General features: G+C 36.6%; 3 protein-coding genes, 1 long non-coding RNA gene and 1 other non-coding gene across 5 annotated transcripts; all 5 read left to right on the top strand.

Moving 5' to 3' along the window:
• Window positions 1–407: 407 nt before the first annotated feature.
• On the top strand, window positions 408–1,422 carry LOC140840537 (uncharacterized). Its single transcript, XR_012120016.1, has 2 exons — window positions 408–827; window positions 1,133–1,422. It is a non-coding gene; the product is annotated as an uncharacterized lncRNA (long non-coding RNA).
• Window positions 1,423–2,941: 1,519 nt separating this feature from the next.
• On the top strand, window positions 2,942–5,523 carry LOC140841600 (BTB/POZ domain-containing protein At5g66560-like). Its single transcript, XM_073209130.1, has 4 exons — window positions 2,942–3,332; window positions 3,402–3,471; window positions 3,573–4,865; window positions 4,946–5,523. The coding sequence occupies exons 1-4, from the start codon at window positions 3,310–3,312 to the stop codon at window positions 5,462–5,464; spliced, it is 1,905 nt and encodes a 634-aa protein (XP_073065231.1). The 5' UTR covers window positions 2,942–3,309; the 3' UTR covers window positions 5,465–5,523.
• A 1,907-nt stretch (window positions 5,524–7,430) lies between these two features.
• On the top strand, window positions 7,431–7,500 carry LOC140842215 (small nucleolar RNA Z105). The gene has a single exon (XR_012120346.1). It is a non-coding gene; the product is annotated as a small nucleolar RNA Z105 (small nucleolar RNA).
• Window positions 7,501–18,217: 10,717 nt separating this feature from the next.
• Window positions 18,218–20,037, top strand: LOC140841598 (oxygen-evolving enhancer protein 1, chloroplastic-like). The gene is made up of 2 exons (XM_073209129.1): window positions 18,218–18,518; window positions 19,152–20,037. Exons 1-2 carry the CDS (start codon window positions 18,285–18,287, stop codon window positions 19,908–19,910), a joined length of 993 nt encoding a protein of 330 aa, XP_073065230.1. The 5' UTR covers window positions 18,218–18,284; the 3' UTR covers window positions 19,911–20,037.
• Window positions 20,038–22,043: 2,006 nt separating this feature from the next.
• Window positions 22,044–24,201, top strand: LOC140840536 (CASP-like protein ARALYDRAFT_485429). The gene is given in 4 exon segments (XM_073207716.1): window positions 22,044–22,427; window positions 22,430–22,475; window positions 23,685–23,817; window positions 23,898–24,201. Coding segments are annotated over 4 exon segments (453 nt in total). The 5' UTR covers window positions 22,044–22,345; the 3' UTR covers window positions 24,090–24,201.
• The last annotated feature ends 523 nt before the right edge of the window (window positions 24,202–24,724 follow it).

Genomic DNA, 24,724 nt, shown 5'->3' with positions numbered 1-24,724 from the left:
GGCGAACACAAGTAATATTTGAGAGAAAATATGTGTACTGCTTGAGAGTTAAAAGATTTCAGAATCATTAAATGAGAAGTATACTTGCTATTTATAGTAGAAAATGGGGTAGGTACCTCGTTTCCAGTGCCACCTACTATGTATGGCAAGTTGGTTGCCCATACTCTAGTTTCTGAAGGCTTCTTCTGACAGATTGGTGATGGTTGCCCGGGAAGAGCCGCAGTGCCCGGGAAGAGAAGATTCACCCTGGTCATCAGGAAAGTAACTAGCTTATTGAGATGAGATATGGACTATCCAAATAACAAACCGGATTGACGAGGACCCAGATCCTTATGGGAGTATCAATATTCCCCAGCAAACATACAACAAACAAACAAACAAAGGAGCAAAGGTCCTTAGTTCTTGGAGTTGCAGCCAACTAGAAAAATTGAAGAATCTCTATGCACATCGTTATCTTCAATACACATGCAAGAATTAATAACCACAAAAACTAACTTTTCGATGTTTACGGTGTTAATGGCATTCTATATATATATATATATATAAACAGAATGCGTGATTGGATAAGGTTATCATCTCAAAATTTTTATCAGAAATTTTGGTAGCCTTGAAAACAATATAACTGAGAATCATGTGCGTAAGAGTAGATTGCAGGAAGTGTGGGAAGTATTCTTGGATGGGATGTGGAAAACATTTGGTCTCTTTGTACGCCGGCATTGAGAAAGGGAAGCATTGCATGTGCAAATCTTGGCCGGGAGTTGTTATTCCCTCGAATACTCAAAATCAGAACAATCCTTCATGTGGATCAACGCCGGCCAAAGCCACCGGTACGCTTTGATTATATATAGAGATGATATCTGATGTTATGTTAGCAATTATCGATGATATTATATATCAGACATATAAAATCACAAAGGAATTATTGTAATAAAATTTAATGTCGACTAGTTAATGGATCAACATCTCATTTTGGCAACCTGCGTAACGGACTTTGCTATTTTTCAAAAATTTAAGTAAACTTCTTGAGTGGACTACCGGAATCCTTAGTATATATATCTCAAAATCAATATCGAAGAAATGAAAAATTAATATTGGTTAAACAAATAACTATTTTTGGCATTTTTTTTTGCAGGTACTGCAACAACTTCTTGATGATTTCCCGAAGGACACCAAATCAACGAATAATAAATAGAATTTATGCATCTTAATCCCACGAATTCGCAGTTGCTTGGATTAGTTTTGTTTTGTCGCTTCGCGACGAAGAAATGTAGACTTGTTACAAAGTATATGTGTAATAATGTGCAGCAAAACGTGGATTATGGAGTGAAATATTATGGTCAATACTGTGTTGATCAATATCATGTTTCAAAAATGGTGTAAAAATATTATAAATAAGAAACACTGCACCTCTGTTTACCTTAATTATTTGGTGGACTTTCTTCTGTACTGTCTATTTTTCACCTTATATCGTGGAAAAGTTTCGATCTAACCGGAAATGACCCTAAAAATGCAAGGTGTTTTTCAATAGACCTCGCATATATTATAAAGTATACAGCGTTAAATATATCATTGAGGTTATGACCTAAACATGACATCTAAATTAAAGCAGGTGATCTTATTCGTCATTTAATATCTATACGAATATGAAACGGATGAATGGTATGAATTTTAGAATAGATACTCTAGAGTGTGGTTGGTTGAGTGGATTAAATAAGGATAGATTAATAGTCAAATATTTATCGTTAAAATTTTAAGATGTTTTAATAATTATTTTGACTCGATTTAAGATCCAATTTTATTAATCAAATAATTATCCATAAAATTGAAACTTAAACCTGGTCAAAATGATTATTAAAACAACTTAAAATTTTAACGATAAATATTTGATTATTAATCTATCCTTATTTATTACACTCAACCAAACACACCCATAATATGTCTAGCAATCATGGTTTACGATGTTGAGTAGGTAGGTCTCTTGTGAGACGGTATCACGAATATTTATCTGTGAGACGAGTCAACCCTACCGATATTCACAATAAAAAGTAATAATTTTAGCATAAAAAATAATACTCTTCATGGATGATCCAAATAAGAGATCTGTCTCACAAAATACGACCTGTGAGATCGTCTCACACAAATTTTTACCTAAGATGTTATGGTTCAATATAGAATTTATGAGAAAGTAGTATAAGAATTATACAATTTTTTCATCGAAAATTTGTGGTTATATTTACTTCGAAGGGCGGCAAAATAAACTATTTGCGGGAATTTGATTAGGTCGAATTTGTGTTTGCCATATGGATGCCATTGCATTTATGGCCTATAAATCATGAATAATTCGTCAATTAATTCTTAAAATATTTTTATTTAACATGAGATCTTACCGTTACCGACAATGAAAAAAAAAGGATATCAATGATTTCGCATTCAATATGATGGTTCGTTCCACATGGGTTAAATTCAATTTTTTTAAAAAAATTACCAATCAAACGATTGCCATTTATGATTATGATTTTATGTATATAAATCAATAATACTATACTGATAGCTATTAACCACGAAAAGTGAAAACTAGCTAGTTTGCAAAGAGATATAGAGTCCATTATTTATTATAAAAATAAAAGCAAGAATTTGTGTGAGACAGTTTTATGGATCGTATTTTATGAAACAAATATCTTATTTGGGTCATCCATGAAAAAATATTACTTTTTATGCTAAGAGTATTACTTTTTATTATGAATATCGGTAGGGTTGACCCGTCTCACAAATAAAAATTCGTGAAACTGTCTCACAAGATACTTGCTCAAAAATAAATTTTAAAAAATGATATGGCTAAATAATTAATTTTCCAAAGGCGCAGCGAGTGTATATTGTCGCTATTTAAGTATTTCTTGAAATTCAGAAATTTAAGTGGCGCTCTTTTTTCTTCTATCATGAACCTCTCTCGTTTCTTCCCCAGCCCCCCATTCACTCGACATAGAAACTAGAAAGAGGAGATAAATTAAAAGAAACAGAAGATTGTGGTCTGATCCAGTGAGCAAAATCAACCAAAATCACAATTTCACTAACCCTATTTCACTTTTCTCAATTTCTAATCAAAACCCAATAATTATTGCTGTTCTTTCAATCAATTTCTCCGTACCTACTCCCCCTTTTTATAGACTCTGCTTGGATTTCCAAAAACCCCGGTCATTTCATAAGACTCAAAAACTCAGAAAAGTGAAGCAAATTTAGTCAATTACCTTTTCAGTTTCCAGCTCCCATTGTCTGTCTTGAAGCCAACTTCAAGATTTTCTTGGAACAAATATGGCGTCTAAAGGCCAAGCATGGTGAGCCCAAAATCTCTTCCTTGAACTATTTTGTCAAGACTTTTTCTTCATGGGTGATTTTTGTTTCAGGTTCTGCACCACAGGTTTGCCCAGCGATGTTGCGATTGAAGTTGATGTGATGACTTTTCATCTTCACAAAGTGAGCACTGAAGAACCCTAGAACCGAATTACTTCATTTTTGTTTTTTTTTGTTTTTGGTTTCTAAATTTGTGATGATTCGTACTCTCGGTTGTTGTTTAGTTTCCTCTGATGAGGAAAAGCAGAAAGCTTCACGAGATGATAACAGAACAAGAGACAAACCGAACAACAAACAGATTTGCTACAATCCAAACCGTCTTTGAACAGAATGAAAATGACCAAGGAGAGGAAGAAATCCAAGTGGAGGACAACGAGGGTCAGTTTCATATCGCGCTCCCTGACTTCCCGGGCGGCTGCGAGGCGTTTGAAACCGCCGCGAAATTCTGTTACGGCGTGAAAGTTGATCTCTCCGCCACCAACGTCGCTGCAATCCGCTGTGCCGGAGAGTATCTGGAGATGACCGAGGAATACTCGGAAGATAATATAATCTCTAAGGCGGAAAGATTTCTTGTTAAGTCTGTATTAAAAAACATCAAACATTCGATAAAGACTTTGACCTCTTGTGAAGGACTGCTGCCCATGATGGAAAATCTGGGCATTGTTCAGAGATGTATTGACGCCATTGCTACTAAAGCATCCGCCGAAGATCCCTCTCTTTTCGGTTGGCCGATGAACGGCGGAGCTGTGGATAGTAAAACTGAAGTTGACTCTAGGAGGAAATACGGTGTTGTGACGCGAGGAGCTGTGATAGCGGATTCGTGGTTGGATGAGCTTGGATTTTTGAGTGTGCATATTTTCAAACGTTTGATTTTCGCCATGAAAACTTTGAATCTGGGCGGAGATATCATAGAGAGTTGTTTGATAAATTATGCGAAGAAGTTTATACCAGGAATCTCTCGCACAACAACACGGAAGCCATCAGCGTCTTCCGACCTTCCATCGGAGAATGAGCGGAGGGAGCTTCTGGAGACGATAATTTCCAATCTTCCGATTGACAGAACATCTCGATCAACTTCGAACACGACGAGATTCTTGTTCGGATTGTTAAGAACGTCCTACATTTTGAACTCTTCTGAGGTTTCCAGGCGAGCCTTGGAGAAAAAGATTGGATCGCAATTGGAGCAAGCTACATTGGACGACCTGCTGATTCCGAGCTATTCGTATTTGAACGATACATTGTACGAAGTTGACTGCGTGGAGAGAATTCTAGTTTATTTTCTACAAAGGTTTGAAGAGAGATCGGTCACCAGAATTCAAGTCAATGAGGAAGAAGGTAACATCACTGTATCTACCGCGTTGATAATGGTGGGGAAATTAATGGACGGTTACCTGTCGGAAATAGCTTCCGACGCTAATTTGAAGCCGGAAAAGTTCTACGAACTGGCCGTTACTTTGCCCGATCGTGCTAGAGTTTTCGACGATGGCCTCTACCGAGCTGTTGATGTTTATCTCAAGGTGAATCACCAATTCATTCAGGATTACTTTTTCTGCATTAGTCAAATCCAAACAATTCAGCTCTATCTTCCTTCTCACAGGCGCACCCATGGGTCTCGGAGACGGATAGAGAGAAAGTATGCGGACTTTTGGACTGTCAGAAGCTGACGTTAGAGGCGTGCACTCACGCCGCACAGAATGAGCGGCTGCCGCTCAGAGTGGTGGTGCAGGTTCTTTTCTTAGAACAACTTCAGCTCCGACAAGCGATCTCCGGCACCATTCTAGGAGGGATGGAGGGGGAGAATGAGGATGCGGAGATGGTTGAGACGTCAGGCGCGGAGAAGAGGAACAGCACGTGGAGGACAGCGGTGAGAGAGAATCAAGTGCTGCGCGGGGACATGGATACCATGAGGGCGCGGGTGCAGGATCTCGAACGTGAGTGCTCAATAATGAAGAAGGCCATTGAGAAAATGGACGAGTCGGGACCATCTGGACACGGGGAGAATAGTGGTTGGTGGTCAAAGTTGGGTTGCAAATTTAAGATTCAGGCGTGTGATTCACACGAACAGCCGGCGGCGAAAGGCGGGAAGCGCCGCCGAGAAGGCAACCGTGAACATTAATGAATTCTTGTTCCACCTTTTTTTTTCTTTCTTTAAAAAAAATTATTCTCATCTTTTATATTTATTATTATTATTATTATTATTATTATTATTATTATTATTATCTTGTTTATGAAATTGTAAATTTTGATTTATGAATGATGAATTCTGTGCATTGATGCAAAGTGAGGTGGTGTGCACAAGGAAAAAATCCTAAAGAGAAGCCTTAATTAATTCCATGGTGCGATCTACAAAGTATGAATCTTCACATCATTTATATATTTTCATAGTTTCTAAAACATTTTTCTAACCAATACTAAGATTGGAGGATTCCCACCACATCAATTGGTCTAATTCAGATTTGGATCCTTTACTATATTGAAAATACATCACTCGATGTTGTACATTTTTTACACGAGATGATCACATGATCATCTTGTAGACATCACATCATATGAGATAAATTTAAAAAGTTATCAGATTAAACAAGATAATCATATTATCATCTCAGGTAAAAAGTGCACAACACAGTAGAAGATGTAAATCCAGTCTAATTCTTCACAAACCAATGTCACATGGCAACGTCATATCCCCTCCTCCACAGGAGGTGTGAATTGGTCACTCATTTCTTGGAAAACTCACCATCACGCCACACCCAAAATCATCTGGATAGTGGAGCCAATGCCTTGTCTGTATTATCAAATAGCTTTGAGATTAAGGGAAGCCAATGCCCTTTTAACCCGATTCTTTCCAACTAAAAAGAAGCCAAATTACGTGAAAACAGAATGGTGAAACAGTGGGATATGGACTTGAATACGAAATGGCATAGACCATGCCACCAACACCAATTCCAGCTTCCTCTTTTCCCACCCCCATCACACAACTAGTTAGTTCTTGTGCTAATTTTGTTTACTTCACATGCTGTTGTTTGATCTACCTTGGTGAATTGGTTGATGGAATTCGATTCTTCATTTCTCAGTGCTATTGCTTTAAATTTCGTGCGACTTTTGGTCCACCCACATGCATTAAGGGGGGCTTGGGCGCTTGGCATTGTAATACAGATATTTGATAGGTTTTCAAATGGTCCCTTACTTTTAAGATGTGTGCATCAGTTTTTGAATTGAGTCACATTTTGCAAAGAAATCTAATATCAAACCACTAACTACTAATTTGAAATTATTTATGCGTTAATTGATTGTGACATATCTTGATAAATAACTATAGACTAGAAGGACAAGATGTAAGAATCTTCATAATGACAAACAAACGTAGCTTTCATCTATCAAGGTGATATTTATTTATTTTTTTTCCCGAAAAATGATTAAAGCTAAAATTTTAATATAAATTAACTCCAATAACTATATTAAGTCCAAATTCAAATAGTTAAACTGGGTCAATATCCCACTTATACCTTCTATTGCGCTGGACTTTGAGCCCATAGAGCGCAGCCCAAATGCAAGCAATGGCAATTTAGTCAATTCCGTCTATTAGGGCCTCGAGGCGATATCCCTAAACCTAGAAACCCTAAATTCAAAATTAGCAAGAGAAGCCGTTATAAGTACAGCTGCTTGGATTCAGCAGCTGCCACAAATACGTCGCCTCCGATATCAATCATTACCATTGGATTTCAGGTAAAAAAATCATCATTCAATTCATTTTTCTCAATCATTGCTCTCCATTTTTGATTATATTTTCTCCGTCGGCCGTAGTCTCCCAGTATCTTTTTTAAAATTAATTTACGCTTTTTAGTATAATTTTTTCTGGATGATTTAACGAGAAATTTCTCGCGATGCATCTTGGCGACGAGCAGATTACTTGCGCGGCTCCGATTGAATTCCATTTGTTTTGAAACCGTACGACAAATCGAAGCATTTTTCACTTCTCATTTTCTCCGTTTCTTTTTTTTCTTTTGAATTCGTGGATTTTTTTTTTTGCGTTTTTGTTTAGTTTTGTTATTTGAGCATTCCTCTTAACTATTGTTTTTTGAGGGGCATAATGATGATTAATTTGTTCTGAATTTTTGTTGATTGAGTTCTACAACCTCCTACTCATACTGAATGCCCCTGTTTAGATTTTTAGAACCTTAAAACTCTCAAAATCTTGGATTTTTAGTTGATATCTATTTCGTGGAGATTTTAATTTGCACTTTTTAATTCTCACTCTGAATGGAAACGTGTTTTTTGAGTAGCTTGTGAGAATATTTTAAAAAAATTATGGCAAAAAGTTTCTTAAATCTAAAGCTGTGGGGAAGCTCAAGTGTGTGTGTGTCTATATATATATATATAGCAAGAGAAGAAACGTGGCAATGATGAGAAACTCAACTCTTTTCTGTCAAGAGATGAAGTAGCCTCTCAATCATTCGTTTGGGAGGAAAGCTATGATTTGTTTTTCAAGCACTTTTGAGCCGCTATTTCCATGTCTTTATTTTTATTTTCTTTTCATTTTAGTATACATAATTTTGATTCTTAAAATATAGGTTCTTAAGTTACAACGTGTACCATAATTGATATCCCACCAATTGAATATTAAATTTCGAGAAGTAAATTGGTATTCTTGAGAATGCAATGTGTTTGTGATACGCTCTCACGAATCTTTATCTGTGAGGCTGGTCAAATATATCGATATTCACAATAAAAAGTAATACTCTTAACATAAAAAGTAATATTTTTTTCATGGATGATCCAATAAGATATCCGTCTCACCAACTACTACCCGTGAGATCATCTCACACAAATTTTTGTCATCTTTATATTACAATCCGCGGTCAAAGGTCCCCCGATTTTCTTTTGTCGAACTTCACCGGAAAAACAAAAACAACAACAGTTTGAGGACTAAGTCCTCGAATGAAATTTGTTCCTGTTTTTTTTAATTAAAAATTTGAAAAACCGTATTTATATTACTTATTAGAGACGTTTTCAAAACCCTCTCCCAACTTCGCGACAGCTTTTAGAAAACCATAGGTTAGGTGACCAATTAATTTAGAGACGGCCTACTCTAAAATAGGACTACAGGTTACTTCTTTAGAGAGGCATTGACAATATAGACGTTGAAGGACAAAAAAAATTTAGGAGGGGTACAAGAATAGGGGTGTTTATCAGTTGGTTCGGTTCGATTTTTGGTTTTTTATTTCGATTTTTTTGGTTTTCGATTTTAGAAATATATAATCCCATATCCGAACCATTTTTCTTCTGTTCGGTTCGATTTCTATCAAAACGGTTCGGTTATTTCGGTTTTTGTATAATTATCTAAATTAATAATGTAAATATATTGTAAAATATAATATGTTAACTTTCTATATGTTTTCCTAGTAAAATATTTAAATATAATGTCTAAATTAATTAAACAAACAATAATCAACTAAAAATTGTTCAAAATAGTTTTTTTTCACTAAATATCATATCAAAATATATAATATAAATAAAAATATAAAAAAAGTTATTAATTTAATGAAATTTAGGTTTTTCGGTTTGTTCGGTTTTGACATATATAATCCAAAATCGAACCAAATAAACTTCGTTTTAACATTTATATCAGAATTACGAAATTCGACTTTCGGTTCTGTTTGGATTTTTCGATTTTTTCGGTTTTATCCGAAGTTTGAACATCCCTAGACAAGAGCAAATATTAAGAAGAAAAGTGAAAAAATATAATTATTTTTAGACCTCTGGTCAATAAAATTTAAAAAGACAAAAAAAAAAATTAGGAGGGGGACAAGAGCAAATATTAAGAAAAAAGTGAAAAAATATTATTATTTTTAGACCTCTAGTCAATAAAATTTAATTTAAAAATTGAAGCGGGCAGTCGTACCCACCCACGCCCCATTGGCTCCTATAAGTGGTTATGGATATTAGTTCTCCAATATCAATCTAAAATACGTGGGATTGAGGTCGTGTTTACTCTTCCTTTCACATGACCAAACCATATTTGGTAATTATCTATTTCATAAATTTTTTTATTTGTCTTTGTTTGAATATAATATTCTTAACTTGGTATATTTATGTTTAAGTTTAACCGTAGTTTCTTATATGATTTTAGTTGTAATGTGTTTGTCGTCTCCGAAAGTATATCATTTCTATTCATTCAAAAAAAAAGTATATCATTTCTTTATGACTAAGTTATTCATTACCTAATAAATTATATGTGTGTGTGTCTATATATATGTTTGAATATTTTAACACATACTTAATATGTACGTTTACTGTATAGTTATTTAATATAATTTTTATGCAAATATATTGTTAAATAAATGTATGATTTATTGATTGGTAATTTTTACGGTATAACTGTAGAATAAAATGTTGTGTATAGGCTGCATAATTTTTTGAATATTCTACTTGATTGTTTTATTTAAATAGGAAATACATAATTGATACTAACAGAAATTAAATGTATCACCGGTTAGAGAATAGTAACAAATGAGTTAAATTGATGTCTCGAATCATTTGTAGAGTTTGCGAAAATGCGTGCACAATGTACGTATAAAAGAGAACTGTGTTGTCCGTGTAATCTTAAGAAATGTAGAAATAAATTATTTTTAGACAAAAATACAGTTAAAGTGTACTTAGACCAATATGGATTTGTATCAAGATGTTATCTTTGGTATCACCGTGTGAATATATATGACTAAAACTTGTGTGAGTCGGTTTCACAAGTCGTATTTTATGAGACGAATATTTATTTTGGTCATCTATGAAAAATTATTACTTTTTATGTTAACAATATTATTTTTTATTGTGAACATCGGTAGAATTGATCCGTCTCACAGATAAAGATTCGTGAGAGCTCAAAATATATTTGTCCTTCGTTTGCGAATAGAATCCCGATGCTCCTACTACCTCCCGCATCCATAGGAGGCTGCGAGTATCGACACTGGTGAATGGATTAGGGACGCCGGCATTTTGTATATAAAATAATTATTGAAATTAATTTTAGCACAAAAAAATTTAATATTATATCACAATATGGTTTCTATATTTATGTTGATTGATATTTATATCGTATCCATACACGTTGCATTTTAATTGAAGGTTTCATTACATAGACTTTTCTCTCAATTTTTCCTACTTGAGCAACCGATCAGTCATTTATTTTTATAATATATAGTAAAATTGTTAATATTAAAATATATCTAATGTTCTCTTTCAAATGTAGAGAATATTAGTAAACAAAACTCATGTTATTTCACAAATCAATTTCGTAAGATGGATTTCAATCTGACTCGATACATAAAAGTTTTTTTTTGTTTTATGTGCAAAATATCATTTTTTACTATAAAAATATATTTAATGAATTTATATTCATTAAATATGTAAATTTGAAATACAATACATATGTACTGGGCATCTCCAATAGATAATTAAAGCCACTGAAGTCCTACAACTGTTGTTACCTCTTCTCGTCGAATCTGAAATATGGGTCTTGAATCTCGAACAACAGCAGCAAAAGTATTAAGTCGAGGCAAGGATTCTCCTTTGTCCGCAAGACGAAATTGCCCGTATCAAAGTGCTATACGTTTCAAGCAATCGTCCCCAAGATACAACGACTTCAAATCAAAACTTTGCAGCACCACAAAGCCTTGATATCAGCGAACGAATTTATATGCAAGATATCTCAAGTATTTCGAAGAATTGAATGCAGCAAAATGACAAGAAGTAAAGCAAGGCAAGATGATCAGCAGCCTTCGAAATGTGGTGATAGGATTTATTTATAGATGGTCACCGGACACGTAGAGGAGACACATTTCTCCAGACCGGATGCTTCGAAGAGACACCATTCTAGGCAAGGGATACATTGGTTGGGGCGAAAAACTGATGCCATGACCGCCAAAGGACGCGCATTTTTCCAGAATCAGTGTTGCACGCGCAGCCGCGCGACAACACGCGCGGTCGCGCGCGATACACTGTAATTGTGCAGCGCACGCACAGTGAGGCGCTGCGCGGCCGCGCGCCCTATTCTGGACGAATGCGCACATTCCAGTGACAAGCTCGCATCCGCGCGGGATGTGGCGCCCCCGCGCGGCCAGTTCTGTCCGAGTGCGCACCATGCACTCTTGTGTGCATCCATGTTGAGTTAACATTTAGTTTCCAAATAAATTTGGTCTAAAAAGATTAACTTTGGTCAAAGACCGCACCGCACCAACCCGACCCGACCCGAGACGAAACGAGCGCGCGCGCGCGCGTGTGTTTCATCGAGACACAGCCTATTAGCGTCTTCCCCCTTCTAAAAACTTCTGGTACCCCTTGGGGCCCAAACCCCTATTCAAACTTGGAGCTTATTATGGACACTTCATTTGGTGATTTTCTCAATGTGGGACAAACCACATTTGAGACATCCCACTTCCCTTTACAACTCCTCACTCTTCCTCTTATTTCCTCTTCGGGAAAACTTCATTTATCCAACAATCCCCCACATAAATGAACTTAATGCATGTATGCAGATTTACTTGAAAGCTCTTGTGAATTATTATTGCATTAGGATAGGTAGCTTTTGACTTTGAACCTTCCTTAGTAACATACCATAGGATTTACTAGTTGAGTTGTGACACGATGTCTTGAACTAGTCAACCGTTTATGTAAACCAAGTCAATAGTATTTACACAATAATAACTCTAACATATTCTTGTTCTCACGTTGTGTCCGTTTCGGCCCTGGACCATATCTTAGATTCATAAGTGTTTTTCATTGAAGCGGCCATTACTTCTCACTTATATAGGTGATCTCCTATCTAGAGTATCCTGCCATACTCTACCTCATAGGTATAGGAATCATTAAAAGAAAACTTAACCTCACCACATGTTGCAGGTCTTTTCTACTTGGATTTCGTAGGAATGAGCCTTTATTTATTCCAAGTACTCAAACTAATATTTATAACTTAGTTGTCCCATTGAACCAAGGTCATGGGATCTCCACTTCACAAGGTTGGGTTACCGCTATAAATATTTTATTTTGTGGGTTTTAAGCCCATTCCTCTCAACAGCTTGTACATTTGATCTCTATTTATACCTTTAGTAAACGGATCCGCTAGGTTTTCCTTTGACTTCACATATTCCACAGAAATAACCCCATTTGAGATCAATTGTCTTATGGTATTATGTCTTCGTCTAATGTGACGAGACTTACCATTGTACATACTGCTTTGTGCTCTTCCTATTGCCGATTGACTATCGCAATGAATGTTAATGGAAGGCACTGGCTTATTCCAACAAGGAATATCCTCTAGGAAGTTTCTTAGCCATTCGGCTTCTTCCCCGGCTTTGTCTAATGCTATGAACTCGGATTCCATAGTGGATCGAGCTATACACGTTTGCTTAGACGATTTCCATGACACCGCTCCTCCACCTATTGTGAATACATACCCACTAGTGGACTTGGAGTCTTTTGTGTCAGATATCCAATTGGCATCACAATATCCTTCTAGAACTGCAGGATATTTTGAATATATCAAACCATAGTTCAATGTATATTTCAAATATCCAAGCACTCTCGTTAAGGCTTTCCAATGATCCTTACTTGGATCACTTGTGAACCTACTTAATTTATTAACTGAATATGCAAGATCTGGACGAGTACAGTTAGTCAAGTACATTAGACTACCTATTACCCTTGCATATTCTAGTTGTGAGTTGGGTTCTCCTCTATTCTTTGCTAAATGAACACCTAAATCTATAGGTGTTCTAGCGGGTCGAATGTTTAAGGTACTGAATCTTTCAAGTACCTTTTCAACATAGTGTGTTTGTGATAACACTATTCCTTCAGGTATTCTAGAGATTTTAATCCCTAATATGATATCACACAACCCCAAGTCTTTCATATCAAAAGATCTTTTCAACATATTCTTGGCATTTATAATCAACTCATGATTACTTCACATAATCAACATGTCGTCTACATAAAGGCATACAATGACATAAGCACTTGCACTACCTTTAATATAAACGCATTTATCACATTCGTTGATTTTGAAACCATTTGACTTCATTGTAGTGTCAAATTTTTCATGCCATTGCTTAGGTGCTTGTTTGAGTCCGTATAGTGACTTGACAAGTTTACACACCTTCTTTTCTTGTCCGGGAACGACAAATCCCTCGGGTTGTTCCATATAAATTTCCTCTTCCAGTTCTCCATTCAAGAATGCTGTCTTTACATCCATTTGGTGAATCTCTAGGTTATGCAATGAGGCAATAGCTATGAGAACACGAATGATGTAATCCTAGTGACTGGAGAGTATGTGTCAAAGAAGTCGTATCCTTCTTTTTGTTTGAACCCTTTAGCCACCAAACGGGCTTTATATTTGTCAATAGATCCATCTTTTTTGTATTTCCTTTTAAGGATCCACTTGCATCCTAAAGGCTTACAACCCGGAGGGAGATCAGTCAACTCCCACGTATTATTATGCATGATGGATTCTATTTCAGAATTTATAGCTTCTTTCCAAAAAGAAGCTTCGGGATTGGATAGAGCTTCTTGAATAGTTCTTGGTTCATCATCTAACATGTAAGTCATAAAGTCAGGACCAAAGGACTTTTCAATTCTTGCTCTCTTTCCACGTCTTGGTTCTTCATTTACTTCTTTAGAATCAACACTAGATTCATAAGACCGTTTAGATGAACCTTCTTTTCTTTCCTTACAAGGAAAGTTGTTTTCAAAGAATATTGCATTCCTTGATTCCATAATTATTCCTTCATTAATATCAGGAATCGTTGACTTATGCACCAAAAACCTATATGCACTACTATTATAGGCATATCCAATAAAAATGCAATCAACGGTTTTGGGTCCAATTTTAACTTGTTTTGGCTTTGGTATCTCCACTTTAGCCAAACACCCCCACACTTTTAGGTATTTATAAGATGGTTTGTGACCCTTCCATAACTCATATGGAGTTTCATCTTTCCCTTTGTGTGGTATTTTATTAAGAATGTGGTTTGCAGATAATATAGCTTCCCCCCACAAGTTTTGAGGTAAGCCCGAATTTATCAACAACGCATTCATCATCTCCTTAAGAGTACGATTTTTACGTTCTGCAACTCCATTTGATTGAGGTGAGTATGGTGCTGTTGTTTGATGAATTATGCCAAAGTTAGTGCACAATTCTTCAAATGGAGCGACATACTCTCCACCTCTATCACTTCGAATCATTTTGATCTTTGAACTCAATTGATTCTCAACCTCATTCTTATAGTTTTTGAAAGCTTCTATAGCTTCATCTTTACTTTTCAATAAGTAGATGTAACAGAACCTTGTGCAATCATCAATGAATGTTATGAAGTACTTATTCCCACCTCGAGTTTGCACAAACTTTAAATCACATACGTCGGTGTGAATTAAATCAAGTGGATTCGTACTTCTTGTCACAGAATGAAATGGAGCTTTGGCCATCTTTGCTTCAACACAAATCTCACACTTATCTTGTGGATTTCTTTTAAATGCAGGTGTTACATTTAAATTTGCAAGTCTTTGTAATGTGTTGAAGTTAACATGTCCTAATCTTTCATGCCATAAATTAGAACATTCAACCAAGTAAACAGAATCATAAACTTTATTCTTCGCCTCTTGGCGGTAAACATTCATTACATTCATTTTGAAGAGACCATTATCTTGGTACCCTTTTCCAACAAATACACCACTTTTGGTTAGGACAAACTTGTCCGATTCAAACACAAGTTTAAAACCCGCCTTACTCAACAAGGATCCCGAAACTAAATTCTTTCGAATGTCTGGCACATGCAGCACATTCAACAATGTTATCTCTTTGCCGGAGGTCATTTTCAATACCACCTTGCCAATTCCTACGACCTCAGATGTCGTAGAGTTTCCCATAAACAATTTTCTATCACTCACAGTAGTGTAGGATGAGAACATACTCTTTTCAGCACAAATGTGGCTAGTGGACCCGGTATCTACCCACCATTCCCTTGGATTATCCACCAAGTTGCTTTCAAACACAACCGCGGATAAATCAAGTGTTGATAGGTCTATCGGTACACTTCTTTCCTCGACGACATTGACATGCTTTAGTTTCTGATTTCTGTTGTCTTTCCTTGGAAGACGACAGTCTTTGGCCATATGATTCGGTTTGCTACAATTGTAGCAAGTTCCTTTGAACTTTTTGGCCAGCCCTTGTTTCTTCTCATTTTGAGGGCGCTTTCTCTTGTGTGTGTTGCTAGATTCTGTCAGATTGGCCTTGGCCTCGGCCTCCATCGCCCTTTTCTGTGTTTTGGCTTCAGAAGATCGGCTATCTTCCTCAATACGAAGCCTCACAATAAGATCTTCAAGTTTCAACTCCTTGCGCTTGTGCTTAAGGTAGTTCTTGAAATCTTTCCACATCGGTGACAATTTCTCAATGATAGCCGCCACTTGGAATGGTTCATTGATTTCCATTCCCTCTGCCAACAAGTCATGAATAATAATTTGAATTTGTTGTACCTGACTTATTACAGATTTGGAGTCCACCATTTTGAAGTCTAGAAATCTACCAACTACGAACTTTTTCACTCCTGCATCTTCTGTCTTGTACTTTTTCTCCAATGAATCCCACAATTCTTTGGCTGTCTTGACAGAGCAGTAGACACTGTAAAGCATGTCGTCAAGTCCGTTTAGGATGTAGTTGCGGCAGAGAAAGTCACTATGGTTCCATGCATCAAGAGCATTCCTTCGTTGCGAATCGGTATCATCCGCAGCAATGACAGGGGGTTCTTCCTTGAGGAATCGAGATAGGCTAAGTGTGGTGTAGGTAGAAGAGCATTTTCTGCTGCCAACGTTTGAAGTCTGCACCATTAAACTTTGCAGGCTTCTCTCCATGAGCAGGAGCAGTAGGGACGGTAGGCATTGGTGCAGGAACAGTAGGAGGAGTCGACATTCTTCAGAAACGAGAAGAGAATAAACAATAGAAATTTCGTCTTGCGATTGTTGTTACCTCTTCTCGTCGAATCTGAAATATGGGTCTTGAATCTCGAACAACAGCAGCAAAAGTATTAAGTCGAGGCAAGGATTCTCCTTTGTCCGCAAGACGAAATTGCCCGTATCAAAGTGCTATACGTTTCAAGCAATCGTCCCCAAGATACAACGACTTCAAATCAAAACTTTGCAGCACCACAAAGCCTTGATATCAGCGAACGAATTTATATGCAAGATATCTCAAGTATTTCGAAAAATTGAATGCAGCAAAATGACAAGAAGTAAAGCAAGGCAAGATGATCAGCAGCCTTCGAAATGTGGTGATAGGATTTATTTATAGATGGTCACCGGACACGTAGAGGAGACACATTTCTCCAGACCGGATGCTTCGAAGAGACACCATTCTAGGCAAGGGATACATTGGTTGGGGCGAAAAACTGATGCCATGACCGCCAAAGGACGCGCATTTTTCCAGAATCAGTGTTGCACGCGCAGCCGCGCGACAACACGCGCGATACACTGTAATTGTGCAGCGCACGCACAGTGAGGCGCGCGCCCTATTCTGGACGAATGCGCACATTCCAGTGACAAGCTCGCATCGCGGGATGTGGCGCCCCCGCGCGGCCAGTTCTGTCCGAGTGCGCACCATGCACTCTTGTGTGCATCCATGTTGAGTTAACATTTAGTTTCCAAATAAATTTGGTCTAAAAAGATTAACTTTGGTCAAAGACCGCACCGCACCGCACCGCACCGACCCGACCCGAGACGAGACGAGCGCGCGCGCGCGTGTGTGTTTCATCGAGACACAGCCTATTAGCGTCTTCTCCCTTCTAAAAACTTCTGGTACCCCTTGGGGCCCAAACCCCTATTCAAACTTGGAGCTTATTAGGGACACTTCATTTGGTGATTTTCTCAATGTGGGACAAACCACATTTGAGACATCCCACTTCCCTTTACAACTCCTCACTCTTTCTCTTATTTCTCTTCGGGAAAACTTCATTTATCCAACAACAACTCCCTACCAAAACAAACCGGCAAACAATCAACTAACTGTATAGATGAAACTCAGAAATAATCTAAAAATGAGTAACTTGATTTTGTTAATAATTGCATCCATGTGTGGCTTCTCATTCGCAAAGATTGCTCTGTTCCTTGCATTCCAAATGTGATACACTGTCGCTGCAAGAGCAGAGGTCCTCATCTTGGATAGTGTGGAGTTCCCGCGATAAATCTTTCGAAATGCCCTAAACACTGTTGCATCTGATCCCATTATTTTTCGCATACAAAGCCATTGTCGAATATCTGCCCATATTTTCTCAGAAGTCGGGCAAACGAAGAAGAGATGTGCCATACTCTCGTCTGCTACATTGCAAAGCCCGACTTTTGTCTTCTATAAATACTAATATGTCTCGTGTAAGGAGCTTTCGGTGTGCGAATAACCAAAATACAAATCGATGATTTGGGAGAATGCATGATTTCATGAGTAGCGATTTCCATGGCCACCGAGCCTCCTTAGCTCATACTAAGATGTCAGAAGTTCAATTGTGGTTTATTTGATCAACCTGATTTGCGTATTATTGTGTTGATCTTCAGAGTTTATCTAAAATATATTAATAATAGCGACGGTAGATTCTAATATTAAAAATAAATAAATCGTTTTTGACAAATTATTTAATATCGTAACACAAAACATTCCTCTCGTGGTCCAATCAGTAAAAAATTGTCTGATTGAAGAGGTACAAATATCTTTATCCAAAACACCAAAATTGCCACGTGGCACCCCAGGAAACCAGTAACATAAAATCAAACTAGCCAATAGAAGAACACTTATCTGATATCTTATCCTTCTCGAATCCAAGCCACCAGTGCAACTTGTCCTCCATCATCCCTGGTACCCCTTTGTAATAAGGAGAAACAAAGACGATTGGAGTCTCGAAATCAAGAAAATGGCCAACTCACTGCAGGCAGCTGCCACTCTTATGCAACCAACCAAGGTTGGAGTCTCGGCCCGGAGCAGCTCCCAGCTCCGACCATTTCAGAGCGTCGGCAAGGCTTTCGGAGTTGAAACCGGAGGCGCAAGGCTGACATGCTCTCTTGATGTCAAGGAGTTGGCTCAGAAGTTCACCGATGCTGCCAAGATTGCTGGCTTTGCTCTTGCTACTTCCGCACTCGTCGTCTCGGTATGGATTGAATCTTGTTTAGCTTTCCGGCGGATTCTTTTGTGTTTGTTATGTGTGAGATAAGTTCTAGATGATTGATTCCAGATATGTATGCCAAGGGATGGTAACATCTGTTGCAGAACAACAATTTTGATAAGGAAATTTAGATCACTGAAAAATATTTAAAAATCAAGGCTTGTGAAATCGAGGACCTCGGAACGTTTTGTTTGTCTGTTTTTTGTTTCAGATCACTCGCGATTGTGCTATACGGTCAGATTCATGAAGTGCTAAATGGGTATTTTGAGATAAACTTGAATCTGGTAAACGAAGTTATTTGAAATTATCGAAGTGGAAAAGAGTAGACGGGTGGGGGGTAGGAATTTTGTAGCTCATCACATTTACAAGTTAATAACAAGTTTAAGTTTTTTCCCAGTCTATCTAGATCTTGAGATATGAAAACTTGATCGAATTGTTGATGAACAGGTTGAATTTTGTTGTGATAGCTCTGCTATTCCCAAGATTGTACTTCCTACAGTTCTTTAGAATTTCAGCAAGTCTCTTGTTATTTTGTATGTCTGGGTACATAAATTTATGCTGTGTCGGTATGTATTTTGTCATTGGAACCTTCAATGTTTTCTTGTTGAATTTGCACAGGGAGCTAGTGCTGAAGGTGTTCCGAAACGGCTCACGTACGATGAAATTCAGAGCCAGACCTACACAGAAGTGAAAGGATCAGGAACTGCTAATCAGTGCCCAACCATTGTAGGTGGTGTCGATGGATTTGCCTTCAAAGCAGGCAAATACAAGGCCCAGAAATTCTGCCTAGAGCCCACATCATTCACTGTCAAGGCAGAAGGTATAAACAAGAATGCACCACCTGAGTTCCAAAAGACCAAGCTCATGACCCGTCTGACCTACACCCTCGATGAGATCGAGGGACCATTTGAAGTATCTCAAGATGGCACCATCAAATTTGAGGAGAAGGATGGGATCGACTATGCTGCTGTCACCGTTCAGCTCCCTGGTGGTGAGCGTGTGCCTTTCCTCTTCACCATTAAGCAGCTTGTGGCAACCGGCAAACCAAATGGCTTTAGTGGGGAATTTCTGGTCCCATCATACAGAGGTTCATCTTTCCTTGACCCAAAGGGTAGGGGTGGATCTACTGGATATGACAATGCTGTTGCGTTGCCTGCTGGAGGTAGGGGAGACGAGGAGGAGCTACAGAAGGAGAACATAAAGAACGTCTCTTCTTCGACAGGGAAGATTACATTGAGCGTGACCCAATCAAAACCCGAGACTGGTGAGGTGATTGGAGTGTTTGAGAGCATCCAGCCATCGGATACTGATTTGGGGTCGAAGGCTCCCAAGGAAGTCAAAATTCAAGGCATCTGGTATGGTCAGCTGGAGTCTTAGGCTAACTTGATCACCATTGTACTGTTTCTTGGTTGAGTTGCCTTGTACCATTAAATGGCGCTGAGCTCCTAGTGAAGTTGCACTCAAAACTATTACAATTCTTGTATATTATTGTGAGTTTTAATGATGTCTGAAAAAAAAATAAGCACCTGTGATACATTCATAGCACCGGAAATTCAATCTTAAACCACTCAATTCCTTTTCAAGAAACGTGGAAAGAGCTACCTATTTTTGATTCAGAGACTCAAAATGAGATGAAAAGTTTGCAGAAACTTTCAAACCTAATTTTCAAAATTGACAAAGTAAGCAGGAGAGCCTTATTTTCTAAAAGCCCATTTGGATCTATCCTTTCTTCCTAATTCTTCTCTTTTTTCCAAGAAAAGTTTCTATTTTGCAAGTTGCCATTGAAGGAATGCCATTGCAAAATTTCATTTTTGTTTGTGGTAATTTGTTTATCCAAATATAAAAATTATTGTTATAACTTTGATCTTTTCATTATTTGTTATCGGAATTAATTTTCTCTAACAAAAATAATCATGTAAATGATTACTATGATTTTTAGTCCATTCTGTTTGATGATAAAAAATTGGTCGTTTAACTATTGAGATAATCGGTTTATTTTTATTAAATGAAAAACAATAATTATATCGCTGATTCAATAAAAAGTACTAATTACATCCTAAAATTTTATTTGTGAGTTTATAATTTTTGTGAATCTTAAGAAGAATATGGGTAGAATTGACCCGTCTGACAGATTATGATCCGTGAGACGGTCTCACATGACATCTACCTTTTTAAGAAAAGACTAATTTGCTGGCAATATAACAATTATTTTTCATTAAATAACGGAAAACATATTAAGTAATATAAATAATTAACATATTAGTAATTTCAGGGCCAGGATCCTCTACTGTGGCATCCCCACAGTAGGGGATGCTGTGCCACAAAGTTTTTTTTTAAAGCTTATATATATATATATATATATATATATATATATATATATATATATATATATATATATATATATATATATATTTTAGTTTTTTTTTTCATTTTTATGGAATTTTTGTTTTAATCTTTCTTTTGCTTTCATTCAAAATTTTAATTTTTAAATATTTTTTACTCTTTTTAAAATATATTATAATTTATTTTTCTATTTTTATTTTTTTTGACATTTTGTTTATCTTGTTTGTTTTGAAAGTAAAACATATTTTATGTTTCAATTTTAGTTCTTTTCGCATGCTTGATTCGTCCATTTTCATCGATACTCGAACAAGATTAAAAATTTGTGTTTTGTTTTCGTCATCAATCAATTCTATCAAAAAACATCGAATTTTCATTAATGTGATAAACACTTGGTTCTACAAATAAGAAAGAGGGAAAAAAATTATAATATATTTTAAAAGGAGCAAAAAATATTTTAAAATAAAAATTTTGAGTGGGAGTAAAAAAAAAATTAAAACAAAAAATCCAAAAAAATTATAAAAATATATATATATATATAAGCTTTTTAAAAAAAAATTTGTGCACAACATCCTCTACTGTGGAGACATCTAAAATGAATTCTAATTACAGGAACCAAAAAAAAATTTATAATTGCATGTTTGCAATTAATTCGATGTGTCAATAGTGAAACCACTTAATCGATTGTCAGTAAATACACTTAAAATAATTAAATATTCAAATAAAAATATATTACAAAATATAAAAATATAATCTCTCTATCTATCTTCATGAGATAAATTGATATAATCCATATCAAAATTGAAAAGTAATATTTTTCACATGTCTATTAAATTAGGAGATATGTCTAACTAAATTAACAATGAGACGAAGTCGCAGGAGTTTTTGTGCCCGTTGAAAATTAAAAGTTGACCAACATCCCTCGAGTATATTATACTTGCCAAACAACAACCAATGGTCAGTTATATCTTATTATATATTCATGTAACAAAGCAGAATATTTCATTCCGAAGATTACACACTCATGCATACACGACGATACCTTGAAACAAAATTTTAGCAATAATCAACTTTTAATTGATGAAACAAATTAGGAAATCTTTGATTAAAATTTTAAAAGAAAGTTTAGTGAATAACATTAAATTAAATTTATTATACTGCTCACCGAAAAGGACACAGAAAAAGTCTTCTATCCAACTCCTGATTTCCTCCGACAACTCTTCACCATTGGTATTGCCATTCCAGTTTCAAATCCACGCAGGAAGAAGATTTTCTTGCTTTCTTTTTTTCTCCAGCTTTTATCTTTAAAATCCCAAAGAATTTCTATCGTTTTTCTTTTCCTTTAATCCCTTGTTATCTTTTGATGGGAAACGTGGCGTGGCCGGTGTAAGGAATTGAACGGACATGATCGTGGAAGCTGACGAATTTTATGTCTAAAAACTGAGGAAATGGGATTACTATGATTGGTTTTGATGGAAGAATTGCCAGGGTCTCTGGGGACAAGTGCGAGCTTGGTCTTGAGATTGGGACAAGCCATTTTTGCTGTTGTTTCATTGATTTCATGTGTATAGATGTTGAGTTCTACAGTTACACTGCTTTCTGGTAATTCTAAATCTTAAATGTTGCATATCTTTTTCTTTCTTTTTCCCTAAAAGAATCTGAGTAATGAAATAATTTATTTTTAATAATTTTCTTGTAGATTATTGGATACTGATTCTTTGTACTATTTGATTGCTGTTTGAGTTTTTGCGAGTATGAAATTGGGTCATTAACGGGGCAGATGGATCACATGGATTCTATTCTATGGTAACAAATGTTGTGCTATCTTCCTTTCTTCTTAATTATTGGCGGGTGTGAGTGGTTGCCACATAACATCTATTGTTTGACATTTTTGAGTTGGCACTACTAGAATCCAGAATCAGATATGCGTGTAAGAGAATAAAGAAATATTACAAATTTTTAAAATAAAATTAGAAAGGGAGATCAAGGAGTTGCATTTTAATATGTTGAAGCAACTAGTGATTTTGCTTTTGAGATTAGTGAGTTTTAAATTGTATTATTATTCTTGGGAGAGAGTGTCGTGCTTCCATAGTTGCACTAATGTCATGCAAGAGCCAAGAGGATCGGTAAAAGTAATTAGCGTCGCGTCCCAAGATTTGGTTTTGCTGTTGATTTGGGTGATCTGTGTCTCATCTCGGTGTTGTTTGACTTCAGTTAAAGACGAGGAGGGATTATGCGAAGACTTTTGTTTTGGATGATGAGTGAAGGTGACACCTAAACATTGATAAGTGGATGAAGAACAAATATGGATGATTAGTTTCTCAAGGAGGATATCAAGCACCGTTTCTGTGTCTTGTAATGTGAAGTTCGAGTATGGGAAAATGCAATTATTTAGAGTGGTTTTCTCATACATTACCCTTAGTAATTAATAGGCTCTCATTGATGGAACTGGTTGTCCACAGTAGGAGACAAGACAGGATTTCACAGGGGAGAAATGATGGTTATTTCTTGCAGGGTTGGAGAAGATATATGTAGGTGATTTGAAATGGGAAATTTTGTTTGTTCATCAAACAACCTTTAAAGAGGTGATATGTTTTAAAGACTAGGCATAGAAATGGACACAAAAGTTGGATCTTATGTAGTAGGGAATCTATAACTGATTCATTGTCATCTTCCCCATGCATGATTCTTTGCTGCTGCATTGTCCACTGAAAAGTCCTACGCATTTGCTAAGATAACGAATACTTCTGTCTTGTTCTTGCACGCGTGAATGCTTTTTCACATGTTTGTCATAAAATGTTCTACTTGCAGCTTCTTGGTTACTATCATGGGATTAACGATTCCATGGAGCTTGACTTTGGCAGTCGTAGATATATACTTCGTTTTCTTGAAACGCTCACCTAATCAAGTTGGCATACTCGCCATCGTTCTCATGGGAGATTGGGTAACTAAAAGCCTGATATAACACATTTTGCACCTAACAGAACAACACAATTAACGTCCAAAAAATAAAATTCTCTGTAGGTTCTATCATTTCTATCGCTGGGTGCGTCTTGTTCAACAGCCAGTGTGACCAATCTTTTGCTTTCTGCTGGTGGCTTCTGCGGCCTAAAGTTTTGCACAAGATATCAGCTGTCTGCTGCTATGGCATTCTTGTCCTGGTTTCTGCTATTTGCCTCATCTCTCTTCAATCTTTGGCTTCTTCCCTCTCTATAGCTCATCTATACGCCTAACATAACGATATTCGGGTTAGGCGTGCAGTGATTTTATGTTGTTGATTGTAAGAAATTTTTTTGGATGATTGTTTTTATAGATGAACTTTATACTTCGGAGAGAGTTAAGAAATTGGAGTTGAATTATTGTTTTTATGAGGCACTCTCAATTCGTAACTTGAGAGCTTGTGTACACTGACACGGAAATGGTTCTTAAAATTCATCAATCGATCTCACATAAACGTAGACGTAATGTAAACATTTATTTGTGATGGTTTTTAAAATTTAGAAATTAGAGGTGTCTAAATTAAAGAGGATAATTTAGTTGTTCCCACCTTACTCTCAATATCAGTGAAAGATGCGGAATTATGTGCTATCAGGTTCGGCATGGAGTTTTGTTTGAATCTAGGCCTTCACGATGTTAATATTTTCTCAGATTCGTTATTTGCTGTTCAAGCTATTAGCACCTCATTAGTTGACCTTGGTCCGAGTGGTGTGCTCTCAATCGACATTCTCCATATGCTGAGGATGGATGCTTTCTTGTCTATCAACCACATGTCGAGATCGGCCAACAGAGCTGCTCATCGTTTAGCTCGTGTAGCTTCTGATGTTTCCTCTTTTGTTGTTTGGTGTTCTGGT

Source organism: Primulina eburnea, chromosome 9 (assembly GCF_022965805.1).
Source record: "Primulina eburnea isolate SZY01 chromosome 9, ASM2296580v1, whole genome shotgun sequence".
NCBI lineage: Eukaryota > Viridiplantae > Streptophyta > Magnoliopsida > Lamiales > Gesneriaceae > Primulina > Primulina eburnea.
Note: the sequence above shows the minus strand (reverse complement) of the source record. Positions and strands in the feature narration are given on the sequence as shown.